The sequence below is a fragment of the Cottoperca gobio genome, chromosome 23 (genome assembly GCF_900634415.1).
Source record: "Cottoperca gobio chromosome 23, fCotGob3.1, whole genome shotgun sequence".
Taxonomy (NCBI): Eukaryota; Metazoa; Chordata; class Actinopteri; order Perciformes; family Bovichtidae; genus Cottoperca; species Cottoperca gobio.
This window is the reverse complement of record NC_041377.1, coordinates 3704132-3721912: the sequence shown is the minus strand read 5'-3', so window position 1 is coordinate 3721912 and position 17781 is coordinate 3704132. Positions and strand designations below refer to the sequence as shown.

At 43.9% G+C, this 17781-nt stretch overlaps 1 protein-coding gene across 1 annotated transcript; it reads left to right on the top strand.

Moving 5' to 3' along the window:
- Nucleotides 1–1656: 1656 nt before the first annotated feature.
- Nucleotides 1657–7069, top strand: btg1 (B-cell translocation gene 1, anti-proliferative). Its single transcript, XM_029461778.1, has 2 exons — nt 1657–2117; nt 5646–7069. The coding sequence occupies exons 1-2, from the start codon at nt 1973–1975 to the stop codon at nt 6047–6049; spliced, it is 549 nt and encodes a 182-aa protein (XP_029317638.1). The 5' UTR covers nt 1657–1972; the 3' UTR covers nt 6050–7069.
- The last annotated feature ends 10712 nt before the right edge of the window (nt 7070–17781 follow it).

Below are 17781 nucleotides of genomic sequence, written 5' to 3'. Positions count from 1 at the left end.
ACACGCATACTGAGACAGAGAGCAAGAAAGAACAGGCACTGAGGTGATATACGTATACTGAACTGAGATAATGTAAACTGTCTCGCTCTCTCTTCCTGTCTCTGTCTCTCTCACACTCTCACACACACACACACACACACACACACACACACACACACACACACACACACACACACACACACACACACACCTGTTCTCTAGCCTGCCTGACCTGAAAAACCAGCAGTAAAATCATGACTTTGAACATACAGCACCATAAACAGTTGTTTTGCAAACATTAGTGTTTGTTCCAAATTGAGATCTTGCGGTGTAAAACAGAAATTGTTTTTATACGTGGACTACTTTTAAATAGATTCTTTTAGGCCTAATAAGATCAATAATGCCATTTTTGACCCACTGCTTTATCAAACATGCTTACTGTGCAATAAAGTGGTAACAATTCAAGTGTAAGACAATACAAAACATGGTGTTTAAAGACAGAAGAGGTAGTAGAGTCACAAAATAATCAGACATTTTTAAAACTGAACACAAAAAAAAGTTTGAAAAAGTGTTGAAACCTCAATATATTTCTATAATTTGGTGGTCATTTATGGGTGAAAGTTCTATCACAGGGCCGTCTTTCTTAGCTCATGAACAGTCAACGTTGCTAGAGATGGATGTTTTTCACAGGACAGCAAGGACAAAGTAGTCTACTGTAGATTGGATTTTATACTAACTGCCCTTGAACTGGATAACACAGACACATGCATGAGGTAAACAGTGTAATATATTTCTAATTTGTGCATCTTTTTTTGCCTTTATTTGACTGTGGAGAGCTGAGATGATAATGGGGGATGTACACAAGGGAGAGACATGGGCGATGGCATGAAACAAAGGCAGCTGGTCAGCATGTTACACTCCTATAGGCCACCAGGATGACCTGTTGGAATGTTTTTCTGCATGGAGAATAGAGAGGAGGAAGGCTACTGCAACAAAGAACCCTTCCTATAGCCTACATGCATTGAAAGTGAGTTTAAAATCATGATATATCTATGCAATTCAAAAGCTAGAAACCACATTTTAAAAACAGAGAAATTAATAGTAGACAGTGACAGATTTAGGTGCATTTTTTTTAATCTAAATTGTATATTCGGAAGTTTATTCCAGCTCTAAAGTGTAGAGTATCTAAATGTTATATTTATACAGTAAGCAGATCACTACCAGTTCACCCAACAGGGTGAAAAGACCTAAACCGTTGAGATTGGATTTTGGACACAGTGAACTAAATGTAACTGTGTAGTTATTACACAATAAACTACATTTTCTGTCCGCTCTTGCTTACGGATTAAATGCTAATAAAACACGAACGTATATGATATTTAGTGCTGCGGATTCTAACTTCTTCAACCAACATCGTGTGAGTTTGTCGTTTTCTTTGTTGTCGTTCTCTTTTGTTTTTTTCTTTCCAACCTCGCGTATTTCCGACAGCCTGTGAACGCGGCACAGTTTCATGCTGTGTGCCTCTGTTTATTTTCAGAGCGATGACGCGCGCGCTGCACTCCTCCTATATGTGGCTCGTCAGACTGTGGCACGTCCGGGATTGGTGAGCTGTTGTTGCTGTAGCAGCTTGTGTCGACTGTGGGCAGGGAGGGGGCGCTATAAAAACTCTCTCCCCCACTCCTAGAGCTTCACTCTGGAGGAGGAAAGTCATAACGGTGGGTTGGTCAACCTGGCACCGAGGGACCCCCCCCCAACCCCCCTGTATTTACCAACAACAGGCGTCTATTTCCTAACACTGTACCGTCCTGGCAACACGGACTCGCTCTGAAAAAAAACATCCCTCTACCTCGACTAAATAAATGTCAAGAGACACACAAGAGCCAAGAGATAAGGATCGCTGCTCGGAAGAAGTGCAGAGAAATACGGAGAGTCGGGCGAACACGTAGAGAAAAAACAAGAAACGCGCACGGGGTCGTCGCCGTTGCCTTTCTCAATGCATACCCTTTGTGCCCGGGGAACGATGAAGCCAGAGATCACCGCCGCGGTCGGATTTCTGTCGAGGTTTCTGAGGGTAAAAGGACACGTAAACGATCGACAGGTCCAAACATTCAACCAAAGCTTACAGGACATTTTGTCAGGTAAGGAAACCAGAAAATGATCTATTTGCTGCTCACCAGACACCACTTAAAACACATCATAGTACACCCTACACCCTCATACGTTTGGGTTATGTTTTGTTTGTACATTAATTGCCTAAATTGGTCTTTTAATGGGTTTGAGGATGATTCAGAAGAAGCCTTTCTTTGTTCTCGCTAGTGTCACTAACAGCGCCGCGCTACCAACGCGCATCACTGTGTGCGCACGTCGGAGAGGGGGGGAAAAAACAACCACTTCCACACACAACGGGTGATTTTAAGACGATTTGTCGACGATCATATCGGATACAATCGAAATAAAATCAAGGAAAAATAAAAAAACGAGGCAGAATGATTCATTACTTTGTTTGGAAGAAGAGAAGGAGGAGGGGGATGGAAAGAGGCTAAAACAAGGAAGTGCGCCTCGCTCGATAAAGCAGCCAGAGATCTGAGCACAACAGCCCCAGCGAGGCTCAATTACGTAATGCACTGCACGAAATAGGTTAATAACGAAAAACAATGTTGTCAAAACAGTCTTTTGTAATGGCACTAATACAATACACCTTTTTTTTTTTTTGCTTTCATACAATAACCCTAACGGAAAACAGCATATATATTCGACTATTATGTGTTTGAATGGTAATTACCACGCAATACACAATTTAATATTTACATTTGGACCCTGTAGTTAAATGCAATTACAGCATAGCTCGTTCATTGTGACAGCACACACGCAACACACTCGCTATTTGCAGTAAATGCAAATCAAATCACATTTTCATCGCTTGATTTTGCAGTAAATTCGACCTTAACATTCCGCTTAGCTTTACCCACTCATAGCATTATGAGTGTTTCTACATTACTGTGCTGCTCGGGGATTGTGTGTCATTTCCTGCTGTAAACATATTCCAGTCTCAGAGCTATAAAGCTGCCATACATCTGCCTCCCTCCATCTACATAGCAGATGCCCTACATTTCCTACATAAGAAGCTCACTTATATAAAACACTCTGCATATTGTACTAACTAGTAACGACTAAAGCATTGTTGGACGTAAATAAGAGAATTTTATTATAATAATGTCAAATATGTTCTTTAAAGACGGCCAAAAACACCATTTGGTACCAAAGACAAACTTGCAATTCATCTAAGGGGGCATTACAACTGCCTGTTTTTAAATTGCTATACATTTGGTTGAGGTATTGGTTTAACCAAATCTTGACCTAGATGCACCAAAAATGTCTGCAAGCTCAATTCAACGATGGTGTTTGTAAACAAGACAAAAGTTGGAGTTGAATCGAGTCGGCTGTGAGGCCTGTAAGGTGGGGGAGGGGATGTTTTTCTGGTGGGTCCTCCTATAGGAGGACATAAAGGCGGAGGCAGCGCAGTCAGAGAGGAAATGGAGGGGAAATCCACTGAAGAAAAATACCACCCACCACATGTTTAGTGCTTATAAACATTAATTTGAATAAACCTTATCATTACCCTCACATTCATATGTCATGTGCAAGACTCCTTTAAGATTTAGAGTATTTTAACTGTTGCCACGTAAAGTCTCATTCAAAGAAAAAATGTTCAAAGACTTATTTTGAGCGTTAGGCAGAAACAAAAGTGAATGTGTATCCTGTGGGGGCTCGTCGTCGTCACTACTAAACTAGGCCAGCCAGAGCTCTTTTGTGCCGGGAAACATCACAATCGCTCACTATTGTGTCTGGAGGTTGAAAAGCTGGATGCCTAGCTCCTCTTGTTTGTGCTGAGGGAGGGGAAGTGGGGCAAATAAGTCCCAGCGACCAGATTGAAATAACGTTAGCTGTGTAATTGTAGTTAACAGAGCTTCAATTCACTCTGTTCATCAGCAGCAGCGTGATTTGATGCTCTTCCAGGAAATTAGATTGGAATTAGAAAATACCCAACACGCTAGCAGAATCTTCGAATGTATCCTCGTATTCGAGGTCAGATACAATGAACAACACGCTTTTGTTAATGTCTTTAAGTTAAGCGCACACAGGTCTTCTTACTTTCCAGTTTCTCATTCCCCCCCCCCCCCCCCCCTCGTCTTCCACACATGTGCCCCGGTTATTAAGAATAGGCGATGGTGAGCTGATCCGTCCCCAGCTGTTACAGGGTTTGAAGGTAGCTGCCTTTGTGTCTCAGTTTTAGGCTGAAAGATTATCCAGCTTCTTGTGCTCTTTCACGACTGCCAGCCCCTCCATTAGCTCAGCAGTATACAACCGTCTGTGATAAGACAGGGAGGGGGGGGGGGGTATTATCCTGTTGGTGCATACAGGTGGCCTTCGGGCCCCTGGCCTGAATGTTGGCCTACTTCACGTACCCTGGTTTTCTTTGGCCACAATGAAGTTAGCATCAATAGGATTTCAATATGGATGAGCCTGGTCAGAGTAAATCAGGGGTAGGTGTGTTCCCTAAAGTAGTGGGGGGGGGGGTCAATAAATGACAAAATCAGAACAAAAGAGATTTAAACTAGAAAGAAAATTTGGAAGTCCTTGTTATATGCCAAAAGTGAATTTGAAAGGAAAGAGTGAGCCATATTTTACTTCCTCAAACACCCACAATACAACAGTCCAACTATCCAATTTTCCTCTCATCATCTTAACCACTAAAATGCGTGAAGCATACCCGGAGCAGCGTCACTCGTTTCACTGCATGAGAAAACTTCCACACGGACGAGAAGAGGAGAAACATAAAAAAATATGGTACTCTCCCTTTAAGAGGCGGAGCCTGGCGTCCCAGATGGCTGGCTGGGACTTTGACACTTTTGATGTTTCTGTTCAGCCAGTCACGGGAGACTTTGTGACATTGACGGCGGCCAGGGGGGGGGATTGTGCAATTCAATGGCCCTCTTTTTGTCACGTAGGTCCAGGGTGCCACTGGCCGCCTGTTTATGGCTGCTTATCAGGCCCGTAGCAGGTGGTGCTGTTTTTCTTTCCTTTCTTCTCCCACGGCACACAGCTACTCCCCGTACTTTAGTGTAGATAAGAACTTTTTTGGGGATTTTTAATTAGCTATAGGCAAAATCGGACACTTGTAAAACAAGACTGTTATTACAAAAGTAACACATGGGATGCATTTACAGAGTAATAACATTACATGCATTTCATTGCTTAAGGATTTATTTGCTGCCAGATCCCATCTTGTTTTAGAAGCACGTGTTGCCTCGTGGCAGAAAAAGATCAAACCGTCTTAATTATTAAGATTTATTCTTGTTTCAGACAACCCAGATGTACACACTCGAACGGGCAGTAATGTTTTGTTTGAGATTGAATTTAGATTTACCTTTTTAGACACAATTTAATTAGTTAAAATTATGTAATAAATAAGGATATCTCACACATTTCTCATATACCTTTCAAATATGCCATTGGTCTGATACCTCTCCTTCTCGGGACCTTCATCAGAGCATCTGATTTCAGCCACATTACACATTATAACAAGCCGCTATTGGTACTTCCTCCAAAACTAAACTTTCTCTCCATCTTTTGTCTCCCCCCCCCTCCCCCTTCTTTCCCTACAGAGCAATACAAGCACCACTGGTTCCCAGACAGACCCTGCAAGGGTTCAGGTTACAGATGCATCCGTATTAACCACAAGATGGACCCACTGGTGGGGCAGGCAGGCCAGCGCATCGGCCTAACCATCCAGCAACTCTACCAGCTGCTGCCCAGTGAGCTCACGCTCTGGGTCGACCCCTTTGAGGTGTCCTACCGCATCGGCGAGGACGGCTCCATCTGCGTGCTGTACGAGTCGCAGCCCTGCCCTGTAGGAATGCCGACAATGGCCACCGCCCTCTCCCCCTCAGGAAACAGCGGGTCCGGGGGCCCCATGGTGGACAGTCACATCAGCTGCAAGGAGGAAATGATGGTGATGGGCAGATCCAGTCCCTCCAAATCCTACAATATGATGACTGTGTCCAGTTAAAGAGGCACGCCGTCGCCCCGGCCTACTTTTGTTCAGGGTCATGCCGTGGCTGGTCGGGTCATGTGACCAGATCAGGGTGAGCCTTTTTGAAGCTAAGAATATGAAATGAAATAGTGAAAGAAGAAAAAAGAAAAAAAAACAGAGGATGTGGCCTATCGTCCAGGTGATGGAAACCTTTTAGGTTTAATATTTTTTACCCTCTCCCCCCCCCCCCACCCCCATTATCATCTGTTCTGTTGTGTCATTGGATCAGCTGGACACTCCGTTTCTTTTAGGAGAGGCTTTGTGGAAATGGAACTGTTGGGGCAGCTAAACCAACCAACCAACCAACCAACCAGGAACCCCCATGGAGACGGGCTCCACCTACCCCCCCCCCCCCCCCCCCCTTCGACTGTAAACAACATAGTGGTCAACTCCATCTCTGAAGGGGCTATCATTGACTTTGCACTTTCTAACTTGTGGTTATAATGGGTACATGTTTAACACACAACCGCAAAACACCAAAACCTAAATTGTAAGGAATTTATATCAGGAACTACCCCCTTGAATTTCAAACTCCAGAGGTTATTCAATTTGTGTTTTCACTTGTTTTGTTTCCTGGGTGGGGGGGGGGGGAGTTGGGGTTTAGAGTCTTTTGAAATCCAAGCTCAAGGTAAAGAAACACCCAATGAGAGCATCTCTATTTTCTATAAGAACCCCTTTTTGGACCACAGGGAATTAGATTTCTTTATCTTGTAGCTGGTAAAAAAAGGCTTTTGACCTTAACTTTGCCCCCCCCCCCCCCCCTCTACCATCAGCATCGAGCCTAAGAAAACCTTAATTTCACCGTTCTCTTGGCCCGTATGCAAGTGCAAGTGGAATGTGTTGTGGCACCTGCTACCTGTGGATACCAGTGTGTCCTGTTGTACTGTCACTCTCCCATCACCCTTGTATGTGTAGCTTTCCAGGGGGGGGGGAGGGCAGGGGATCCGTCTCCTCCCCCTTCCCCCTCCAGTTAATGAATGTTGTTGAAAATCACAATCAAGTTCCTGTGTTGTTCATTTTTTGCCCCCTTTTCCTCCCACTACTTTGTCATCTCCTGCATTGCCAAAATTTAAAGTGTAGCAAAAAGGGGGGGCTATTTTACCCAAATTGTGGTCAAGTGGCCCAGTTAGAATTGACATTGAATGCACTTTGACGTGAGATTGTGTGGGATGTGTACTTTGTAGAGAAAAATCGCCTGCATTCCATCCATTCGACTGTCATCTTTTCACACCGTTTTTATTGCCCTCCCCCCCCCCCTTTTTTTTTTTTTTTTGCCGTTTTGTTCATACATGTAGCTCCCACGTTGGGATAGACTGATGTCTATTAAATCGGGGGTGTGCAACTCTGGATTTCAAAACTTTTTTTTTTTTTTTTTTTACACTGTATTTGTGAACATTTCAGAGCTGTTGATTTTTAGGCGGAGAGTACTTATCTGGTGGTATGTTAGAAACATTCTGTCATCCGTTCATATGGCACTGTTTGCTCTGACAGGACGCAGAGCTAAGCTGTCCCCCCCCCCCCTTCAGACACACACACACACACACACACAGATGGTGATTTGTGTTGCTGATAGATGAAAAAAAAGAGTAAGTCTGAAAGGTCTGGACTAAGTAATGACTGTGTGAGACTTTGGCCAAAGGGAGGTCTGCAGCACCGACTGTTCAGATTAATTTTAACTGGAATTAAAAACACCAGGCCTTGTCAGCCTTCTATTTTCATTTACATAAACAATTTCTCCTTACGAAGACCTCATTGTAATGAATTATGAGCCATTTGTCATTTTAAAACAAATATCAGGCTTATGTGAGCCAGCCTGGTTCATGTGCTGCCCGGACCCTCACTGTAGGTGTCCATATTCCAGCCTGGCAGCTACCAACCCCCCCTGCTCCTCCTGGTGTGGGGGTTAGAGTGCCTCAAGTGCCACATATCTCCCCTCAGCTCAGACCTCCTGTTCAGCCAAAAGCAAGCCATCTTGCTGCTAGCTGACCCCCTGTGGGTGCAGGTAGACGTAATGTGACACATATCATCGTCCATCACCGTAGGGGGCCGGGTAAGGAAGGTGGGGATGGGGAGCTGGTGTGAAAGAGGGGGGGCCAGGGCCGGACTCTTTTTGTCCAGGGCAGCTAAAATCCCTCCAGCCCCCCCTCTGGACTTATTCAACATCCCCCACCAAGCCCTAGACCCTCCCTCAGCAGTGATGGATAAAATAAAATAAAACCAGCGCTTGGCGTGCTCAAGCTGCACTCGGGGGGGCTAGTGAGAGACGAGGAAACATGGATCAAAGATGAAGAATTGAGGGTACTAGGCCATTGTTTTCTGTTTTCATCTCACTGGATTGCGCTGCACTCGATTACTGAGTTTTAGTAGCAACTTTGTTTACATGCATATGAAAGGGTGTGATGGCTGTCTGACGTACCCCAACTTCACTCCTGGTTGTGGGGGCTGAGAGGTTACCGGCAAGCTGGAACAGATGCTGCCGGCTTCGGGCTGCGTTTTGGGCCTTAGCCGCTGGTCAAATCTGTCACGGCAGGTCGGTTCACCGCTCATCACCAAGACCTATGGGTGTTTAAGCTCCCCTAAGCTTGAGAGGATCATGGGTAATAGAGCTATAGCCTTTGACGCACTGCAACCCCAAACCCACCCTCCCCTGTTCTCTGTTGATAGTCCCTTCAGCAATCTGTGAAAAGCAGTGATTCCATGTTGGCCAGATGGAGAGGAGCTCGCTGGGATGGGAGCCCAGAGCTTTGGTTTCCAATGGTGGACACCAGTTTTTAAAAACCACGCTGCTCCATTATAGCTTTTTTATGTCATGTGACGAAACGTTTTGAGATTGGTCTCTTATTTCGGACGCGAGATGATCGTCTCGTCTCACTTTTCTCTCGATGTATTTTATGGTCACACTGGTAGATTTTCTCATCTTTCCACTCTGCCATCCCCCATTTATCTCCTCTTCATCCTCTTGTTTAAGGAGGACTTCTAGTCTGGTGATCTAACCTTCTCTTAACAGACCTTGTTTCTTCATTTAGAGCTACAAAAATTAAAAAAAGAATTAAACCCAAATCCCCTTCGACACCTCAACTCTACTACCACCACCCGAAATGGTTTAAGTCCTCAGTAATATTGATTATTTAAATGGCATCCATTCAGCTTGTGCACACATAGGTTACAGAATTGTCGTACGAGTGCTTTGAGTAGTCAAGAGGTAAAAATAGCACATAAAATGCACTAAATATGTCAAGTTGAAGTTCTGTGACATTTTTTTTTTGAGACACGAGGAGTCTCTCCTGGAATGTATTGCCAAACTCAGGCCTCGGACATTCAATAAATACCCTTGTGGAGAAGTTGTGCATGTTAAGACATGAAACAGGAAGGGAACAGCAGTTTCGTTGTTGATGTTGTTATCGTCAAATTTGTCATCGATTAGTTGAATTATTGCCACTTTCACATTTGAGGTGTTTTACATATTGTAGAATGTATTGTAACTGTACAACATATGGTAGAGTACATCACATTACACATGGGAAGTGCCAATAATTGCTATCCTGAGGTGTTTTTTTTAGATTTATTCCTTTTTGTATTTCATCTTTTAACATGGATAATGCTTTTCGTAAGTGACGCCATTTGTGATGGGAGTGTTGGCAAGGACCAAAGTTGTTTTGGTAAAAAAATATTAGTTTCCATGATCTGTAAGTGTAGACGTATCCTTTGTTTATTTTTCTTTCTTTCTTTTCAGTTTTTTCCTTCTTCTTCTTTTTTTCTATTTACGTACAAAACCAGAAAATAGACAAAAAAATCTGAGCTTACCCAAGAAGAAAAGCTGTCTATCTTGTGATCTCATGTCAGTACATCTTTATCGTGTTCAGTTTCTTTTCCTTGGGTATGTTGTGATGAACTGCTGTAAATTTGTACAGTTCATGTAAATTGATTGTGCGGAAGTTGTACAGATTTCTATATTTTGGAAGAAAAGTTTTTTTTCTCTGTAATAAAAGATTTCCTATCTTGGCATCATATCCCCCCTGTGAGCTGTGTCATTATTCACTCTGCGAAATCAAAAGCACACATTAATCATTTGATCTCATACAGTAAGAGCTACGCAAACCTAAACCCTCGTGTTGTGGCCTCGCTGAGCCCCAGATTGGAATTCGGCCTCACAGTTTTAGACGACTGAGTGGGCCATCTGCGCCAAAACGACGGGACGAGATCGAGCCAGCAATACTCCTGCCTCACAAACATGTGTCCCGTTTCTCAGGACAGTAAACTGCCCTTTGTGACAGATATCCATAAGCATGTTATCATGAATGAGGCCCATTATGCTGCCATCATTTGTGTTTTAAACAAACGGACGACCTGCTTCACTGAGGGACTGGATCAGGAATATTGATGTAGCTCTATTAAAGAAAATAACTGGAGCATTTCAAAATGCAGCTGCTTTCCTTTAACAGGACAGTTTCCTGCCCTGAACAGCTGATCTAAATCAATCCAAATCCAGATGCACATGTTTTCGGACATTTGGAATAAAACTCGGCGCTTTATTCTCCGTCCAAATACAACTGCCACTGGTTCCGCCTCTTAAATGATACGACCGTTCGCAAGGATTCTGTCCAAAATCTAACCCGAAACCAGCTGACTCTGCAAAACCCAGAGTTTGGATTAAGACCGCAATCCTTTGAAGCACTCTCAATCCCCCCCCCCCCCCCCCCCCCAGGTTGCTTAGCAGCAGGAAGAAAAAGAAAAACATTTGGCTCGTTTTGACACACAGACAAAGAAGGGAGCGAGAAGAGCTGGTTTAGCAGGAGCCGAGGGCATGCGGGGCGGAGGGCACCGAGAGGGAAGGTGGCTGGGCTTGTGTTTAAGTCGGGCTTTTACTCTCCAAACACTGGCAAGCCTGAGGCCTCAACAGCTGGGGAGTTTGGGTATTGTAGTTTAAAACTATTGGAGCATGTCAGAATAAGACACAATAAGAGATTTCAGTCATATTTCAACATGGTGCTCTGCGAAACTTCCCTTTTCGATCTAAGTGGAAGCAGGTCAAAGATTCCCGGGGTGTTTATGACTGTACTTTTTCTTTGGTAGAAAAATATAATCTAAGGGGGGAAGTGAATGCAGAACCATCCAACTGTAACACAAAGCACAAGTGATCCAGATTGAACTGGATTTTGCAATCCTCCCTGGACAGGGTTTTGCAATGACTCATTTGAGCAAGATGTTTTGACACGTTATTCATCTCGGAAAAATAAGAAGTGGATTGCAGTGAGTGTGCTTGTGAAGAAAAGTATCCATTTTATGTAATAAATATGTGATTTTTAACATAAATAATGCTTTTTTTTAAAGGGATAAATGTATGCTTCAGTTCACTATAAAAGTCCCTGAAGGCAGACCAAATTATGCAAATGAACTTCACTACAATGTTATTTTAATTAGGAGGTATAAGGCATTAGCATCTCTTTTTACTATACTAAATCAATCACTTATTCAAATTCTATTTCAGCATATGCCAGAATGTCATCAAATTGCACTGGAGTTTCAGCTTGGCACTGATGAAACAGCAGTGTAATACGTTCTGCCCTCCCCTCCCACTCACATAGCAACAGAGGTCACCCGGTAGAAATGGTTTGATTAGGTAGAACGTTCTGGAAGGTGTGGCTGGTTACCACGGGAAAGATAAGGAGAATACTTAGTGAGATTATTTTTGGTTTTACGCAACAGGGCGTGGAATGATAAAGTCAGGCCACCTGAGTTTTTGTAAAGTTATTGACCTTAACATTTACTGAGTTTCCACTTAATCATTTAACGACAATTCTTTTGCCAAATCACTTAAATGTCAGCTTACTCTGAACTTTGTCCCTAACCAAAGTTCTGTCCTCCGTGTCTTTGGAAACATTTATTTACACTGAGTCTGAACGTTGTGTACAAGCAATATGTTGCAGTCTGAGAACAAAGGCATGGTGAGTGACAGTGTGTGCCTGGTGTGTCTGCTAACAGGGGGGGGAAGCAGACATCTGGGACCCGCTTTATGCCAGCAAGATGACAGGGTAGCCCTCCCGCAGAGTGTGTGTGTGTGTGTGTGTGTGTGTGATGCTGCTCCTACGCTGCAGCTGCCTAAGTCGCACAGCCTCTTTGCAAACGTGCCTGCACTGTGAACTTTGTGTGTGTTTGGGTTACTTCTTGTACATGTGTAGGGGTAACATTTCCCCACATGTATCTGGTACAAACTCATAATGTGTGTCCATTGGCCAAATATTGTATGCTCTGTTCAACTAAAACCACAGCTGTGCAGTATACCAGTGTGAGTTCCCACTTGATTAGTGTCCTCGAGTGTGTTTGTCATTCAGAAAGCCCAGAACAAGTTGATTCCTCTGTGAAACCGATCCCTGACCTGCCTGTGTGGGTCTCTAGAGTCTCGAGGCTACACTATAGCATCTCTCTCCTTCCCCTCAGGGAACTATTCATCCTCAGCCCTGACATCTGCGTTGCCCCTGCTGCATACGCCCTTCCCACCAGCAGCCATACAGGGACAATGAACGGAATAGAAGACAGCGAGGACAAAGGCGTCCAGCTTGGCGTTGAATGACTGGACTATTTGACCGCCAGGTGATCTCTGGAGAGAAACATGCTGCTTGTGTTGCAAATCGCCTCTCTGAATCGTGTGATTATACATAATGCATGCAAAATATGAGATGTCTTGCACGGTCCTGTATGTGGAGTAAAGATATCTTTTTTTATAGCAACTGAGAGAACGAGGTGAAGTATGAGCTCGTGATTTGATTTGTGTCTCCTCATGGTCTATCTGCAGCAACTTCCTCATACCCTCTCTCCTTTCTTTCAACAAAAATAGATCATCTCATTACTCACGCTCTTTATCTCCCTCTCAGGTTATGTCTTCCCCCCCCCCCCCCCCCCCCCAGATTCTTCTCATATCACTTCTTCACCCCCTCCTTCATACCCTCTCCACCACCTTGCCCTCAGTCTATCTTTATCCTTCCCTCTCCGAGCTGCCGGTGTCACCTATCAGCTCCCACTCCCACAGTAGAGGAATTCATTCCAGAGTCTGGCACCGGGCCTTATTGGGGTAAGGTGAGGGTCCTCAGTGGGAATCATGTGGGAGTGTGTCTCTGTAGGGACAACACCCTTGTGTTTTCATGGCTCATATGTTCAGAAGTCACAGAAGTGAAAAACGGAAGTCACTGTGGCTCATAATCAGTATTTTTAGTAATAAACAAGCTACCAACGCTTTGTACGAACCAAATCAAACCTTCAGCAGTCAGTTCACTTGCAGATTCTGGGTCAAGTTTGGAGGAATTCAGTTCAAAACAATTAAAAGACGCAAAAACAGTCCATAGAGCTGAGGAGAACTGGACGATGATTCTCTATGGGTTCATCATTACGATAGACCCCTCTCATTACACTTAATCAATACTTTTACATTAACCATGGATTCAATGAATGGAGTAAAAGTGCATCTTGAAATTATCCACCTATGTTTCTGTGAAGGTCAACATTGATTACCACCAAAAACAAAACTTTAAAATGTACAAAAAGAAATGTACTCCCACTTCCTGAACACTTTTAGGGAAACAAATTGGAAGTGTGTTTACATTTTAAGAGTCTTGCCCCACATTATGTTTCTAACCAGGAGCAGTAATATCAACAACCTCTGCGCCCTAATGATAAGCTAACAGGCTAACCACGGCTGATGTCTTCATGCATTTGTATTCTCCCACACATCTGAAAGTCAGCGGTCAGACATGGAGGCAACATATTCCTGTGGTCAGCCTCTCCCAACCAGTAGGCAACGCGTACAACCACTCAGACGGAGAGAAAGAGAGAGAAAACCAGCCACCTAAATATAGTATTGGAGCTCAGCAATGCATGGTGGGTGGTGATGGCCTAGTGGTCTAGTGGTACGCCTTCCAAATAAAAAACTAGAAGGTCGGGAGTTCAATAGGCTGCCACCATTGTACCCCTGAGCAAGGTACTTAACCCTGAGTTGCTCCAGGGAGACTGAGTTCAATGTAATTTGCTCTGGATAAGAGTGTCTGCCAAATGACCTGTGAGGTGTGAGGTCTGGCCACACACACACAGGGGTGTAAGTATGTGTACATGCATTTGTACCCTGTGTATAAAAAGGACAGGAGCACTCACAATCAATCACATGCTCTTTACAGCGTGTCATTTAAACACACAGGTTCGGACTGAAGGTCACTTGTATCAGTGGTCATCGTCTTTCTTCTGACAAGACGGCGTAAGGACAGACATTTCCCAAACACCAAAACACAAGGTGTTCTAATCTGCTTTTGACGTCAAGCTGCTCTTGCATTACAGAGCATGGATACATTTTTAAAGACTGCAATAGTCACGTAGATCATCAGAAATCAGCTTGATCAGTTTTACCTCTTTAACCCTAATGCACGTGTTCATTTAAAGGCCCTGCTGCTTGTAAACACAACGCAGCCTGCTAACCTCCGACCACATGATCACCCTGCTTGTGCCTCACTCGTTTCACAATATGGTCGGTGGAGATGTCGTTTCTGGTGGTTTGGTTCAGTTTACTGAGAAACTGACAGGAAAAAATATAAAAGAACACAACGCCTCAGCTGTTTCCTGTTTATGTTGATGGGGAAGATGTAATTTTCTCGCAAGACAGATGCAGAGATGACAATGACAAGATAAAGGAGGGGGGTTCAGCGGGGGGGAGTGAATTAGAGATAAGACGCAGGAATACAGGGGAAATGGGGAAATGTCGAGAACAAGAGGGATAAAAAAATAAGCCGTGAATTTGAGAAAATGTGTGTGAAATATAGAAATATTACAAAAGTTAAAAGACAAAGTTTGATTGAGAACTGAGTGGAAATATACTGAGAGGGCACAACAGAAAACAGCTGACAGGAAGATCTGTGGCTCTTCTTCTACACCGCAATGATCACATCTGCGTGAGAACACACATTACGTCAAACGGCTTCAAAACGCCCACAGTCAAGCAGTCCACGTGTAAGCGCAAACACACAGGCGTACACACACACACACACACACACATTATGGTAAACACACACCGTGGCCTTGCAGCTCTACAAGGAGATGACGTTTTGATCTTTATGAGAACCGAAGAGACATATAGTCCAAACACTCATAACTCACGCAGCAACATACTCACACACTGATTTTACTATAACAATGATGAGCTACCTCATTTAGGAGCATGAGACTTAAAATAGAAACTGTTTCCAGAAGTGAGGATGACAGTAACAAGACTAATTTGTTTACTCCAAACATTACTGAGTTTAACTGGTACACGCTGAGTATGTTTGTGTCTCCGGGTGATACTCTGACTCCGGTGGCAGTGAGATATGGATGATGAAGCAGCGGCAAAACATTTAACGTGCGAAAACAGTCGTGACCTACATAACACCGGCAGCGTAATGAGTAACTGCAGCAGATTTATTTTCCTGTGGGACTAATATGTTACTCATTACACATATAACACTTTACCATGAAAGAAACACTATGCATGCACCTGTTTAGCCAATCAGGATGTCCCTTTTTCCCCCCTTTTTCCTAAGTATGATCTTGTCTCCACCTAGTGACGTCCCAACTCCTGTCTCGCTTTCTAAGCTAGCTTCTGCTTCACTAGCCTACACACATTCAACATTTGATCTTTTATAGATGGTCTATTTAATTGGTTCTTAAAAGAGATCCACAATAAGCAGCTTTGAGTGTCAATTTAAACTGATTCCTCCCATCATCTGACAGCCTATCAGCTGTAGAGCTAGCACTGTTAGCCTAGCCAGTCTGCTAACCCTTTGTCATTGCTGTTTTATTTTGAACTAGGCTTTGGTCTTGTCCCGCGTTAAGACAACACAAGGGGATGCATCGGTGGATCGCCAGTGACACAAACAAATTCAAATTTAAGCAAATTAGTCATATGAAAAATTACATACGGCAATAAAAGCCAGTGGAACAGAAGCTAACCCAGAAGTGGGGTGAGAATCAGCCTGCGTGTGTGAAATGTCCTATGTGGAAAATATAACTCTTTGGTTATCGTACGGTTATATATAGGACAGCATGGAGAAGGATGAAGAGTGGGTTAATAGAGGGAAGGTTTAAGTGTGTCTTGGGATGCAGATAGAAGGAGATGTATTTCATGTTGCTGTATACAGTCCATTATCGTCTCCTCCCGCTACTTTGGACCTTCAGCAGTGACCGTAAACCATTTGATGGGTTGCCAGTTCAGAGTAATATAGCTTTCCAGAGGTACATGGAGACAGACGGAGTAGCTGGAGGACACTGGCTGCAAATCAAAGAGAAAAAGAAAGACAGTGTGGGAATAAAAAAGAATAAAAGGGAGACAGTATAGAAGCCACAGGGAAGGGAATTTTGTCTTTATTCATTTTAACAGCAGGAAATATTGGAGACACCCACTTGTTTTACTGATGTGCACTGATGAGGTGAATCCATTATCCCTTATTGATTTCACTTGTTAAAATGATATCACAGAGGGGACAAAGAGAAGAAGACATTGAAATGAACTCATTAGATTTGAGACAATTGATAAATGGAGTTGCAGATCGCTTGATGTTTCTACCAATTTATAAGTACGAGGAAGTTTGAGATAGACAGAGACACAAAGATACAGACAAAACAAGATACACTAGGGGGCTGAGGAAGACACACACACACATACTCCACCACCCCCATCGCAGCTGTTGGGGTTTGGTGCGGGGAGAGATGTGCTACAACCCCTCCGCCTTCACTTGGACCTGTTCTGCTAGGACTTAGCGCAGGCTTGGCTGGAATGGGTTGGACTCATGCCACGCATTCCAGCGCCGCCGTGCGCTCTCTGTTGGCCTACTTGTGTCAGTGGGGGGAAAGCACCTACAGTACACCCACGCGGTCAAACTCACGGCGGAGGAGGACGCCATCTTGCTGTTCCTCGCTCAGACTGTAAATAAAGACTGGAGGGAGCACATGGTGAAGATACACAAGAGGCGAGCACATGCACACGGGCATGACCACATCACATGCTGCTTCACTCTGAAACCAGGTTAGTGCAGCTTTGCACTTTGAATTGTATATGCAGCTTCACATGGACAGAGGTTAATGTAAAGTATATGCTGATTTGCATATAGACTTTGCACGCTCCTGTAATGTCAGTAAACACAATAAGTCACAGTCCACTGCACTATCTATGTCACAGTGAACACATGGTTTAGGGTGTGTGGGTAGTGGGATTCAACTCTCAATACCTCTCATAAGGGAAACATCTGCTCCGCTTTGTATTCAAGTCCTCTCTTCTTCTTCTTTCTTTTAAAGAGCCTGCCCTCTTCTCCTCACTCTATCTCTCTGTGATGTTGAGTCTCTCCTCTTGTCTTTCATCTTTTTTCCTTTCTTCCCTGTCCTTTCTCTCAGCGTGCCCCCAGCTTTATTCGGCTCCTCGATGACTCCCCGCCACGGCTGGGGTTGTTTTTGAACCGTTGAGTGCATCATCAGCCGGAACTGGGACGCATTTCTGTGGAAACGGCCACTCCACTCCCTATAAAGAAGTGCCGACCTCTCCAAACAGCATAAGTTTCTCGCTCGGTCTCTCTGTCCTTCCCTGCATTTTCTATATATTGGTACTGAAATGCACAATGGGCTTAAACAGCTGTGGTTTTACATCCTACATCCTGCCATAACTCACTTTGCCAAAACACAGAAATCCAGGGTACACCCAG

What these genes read in the sequence shown, in the direction of transcription:
- btg1 (XM_029461778.1), top strand. Translation starts at nt 1,973, where the DNA reads ATGCATACCCTTTGTGCCCGGGGAACGATGAAGCCAGAGATCACCGCC. An exon ending in CTTACAGGACATTTTGTCAG is followed by an intron (nt 2,118 to 5,645) that starts GTAAGGAAACCA and finishes CTTTCCCTACAG; the next exon opens with AGCAATACAAGCACCACTGG.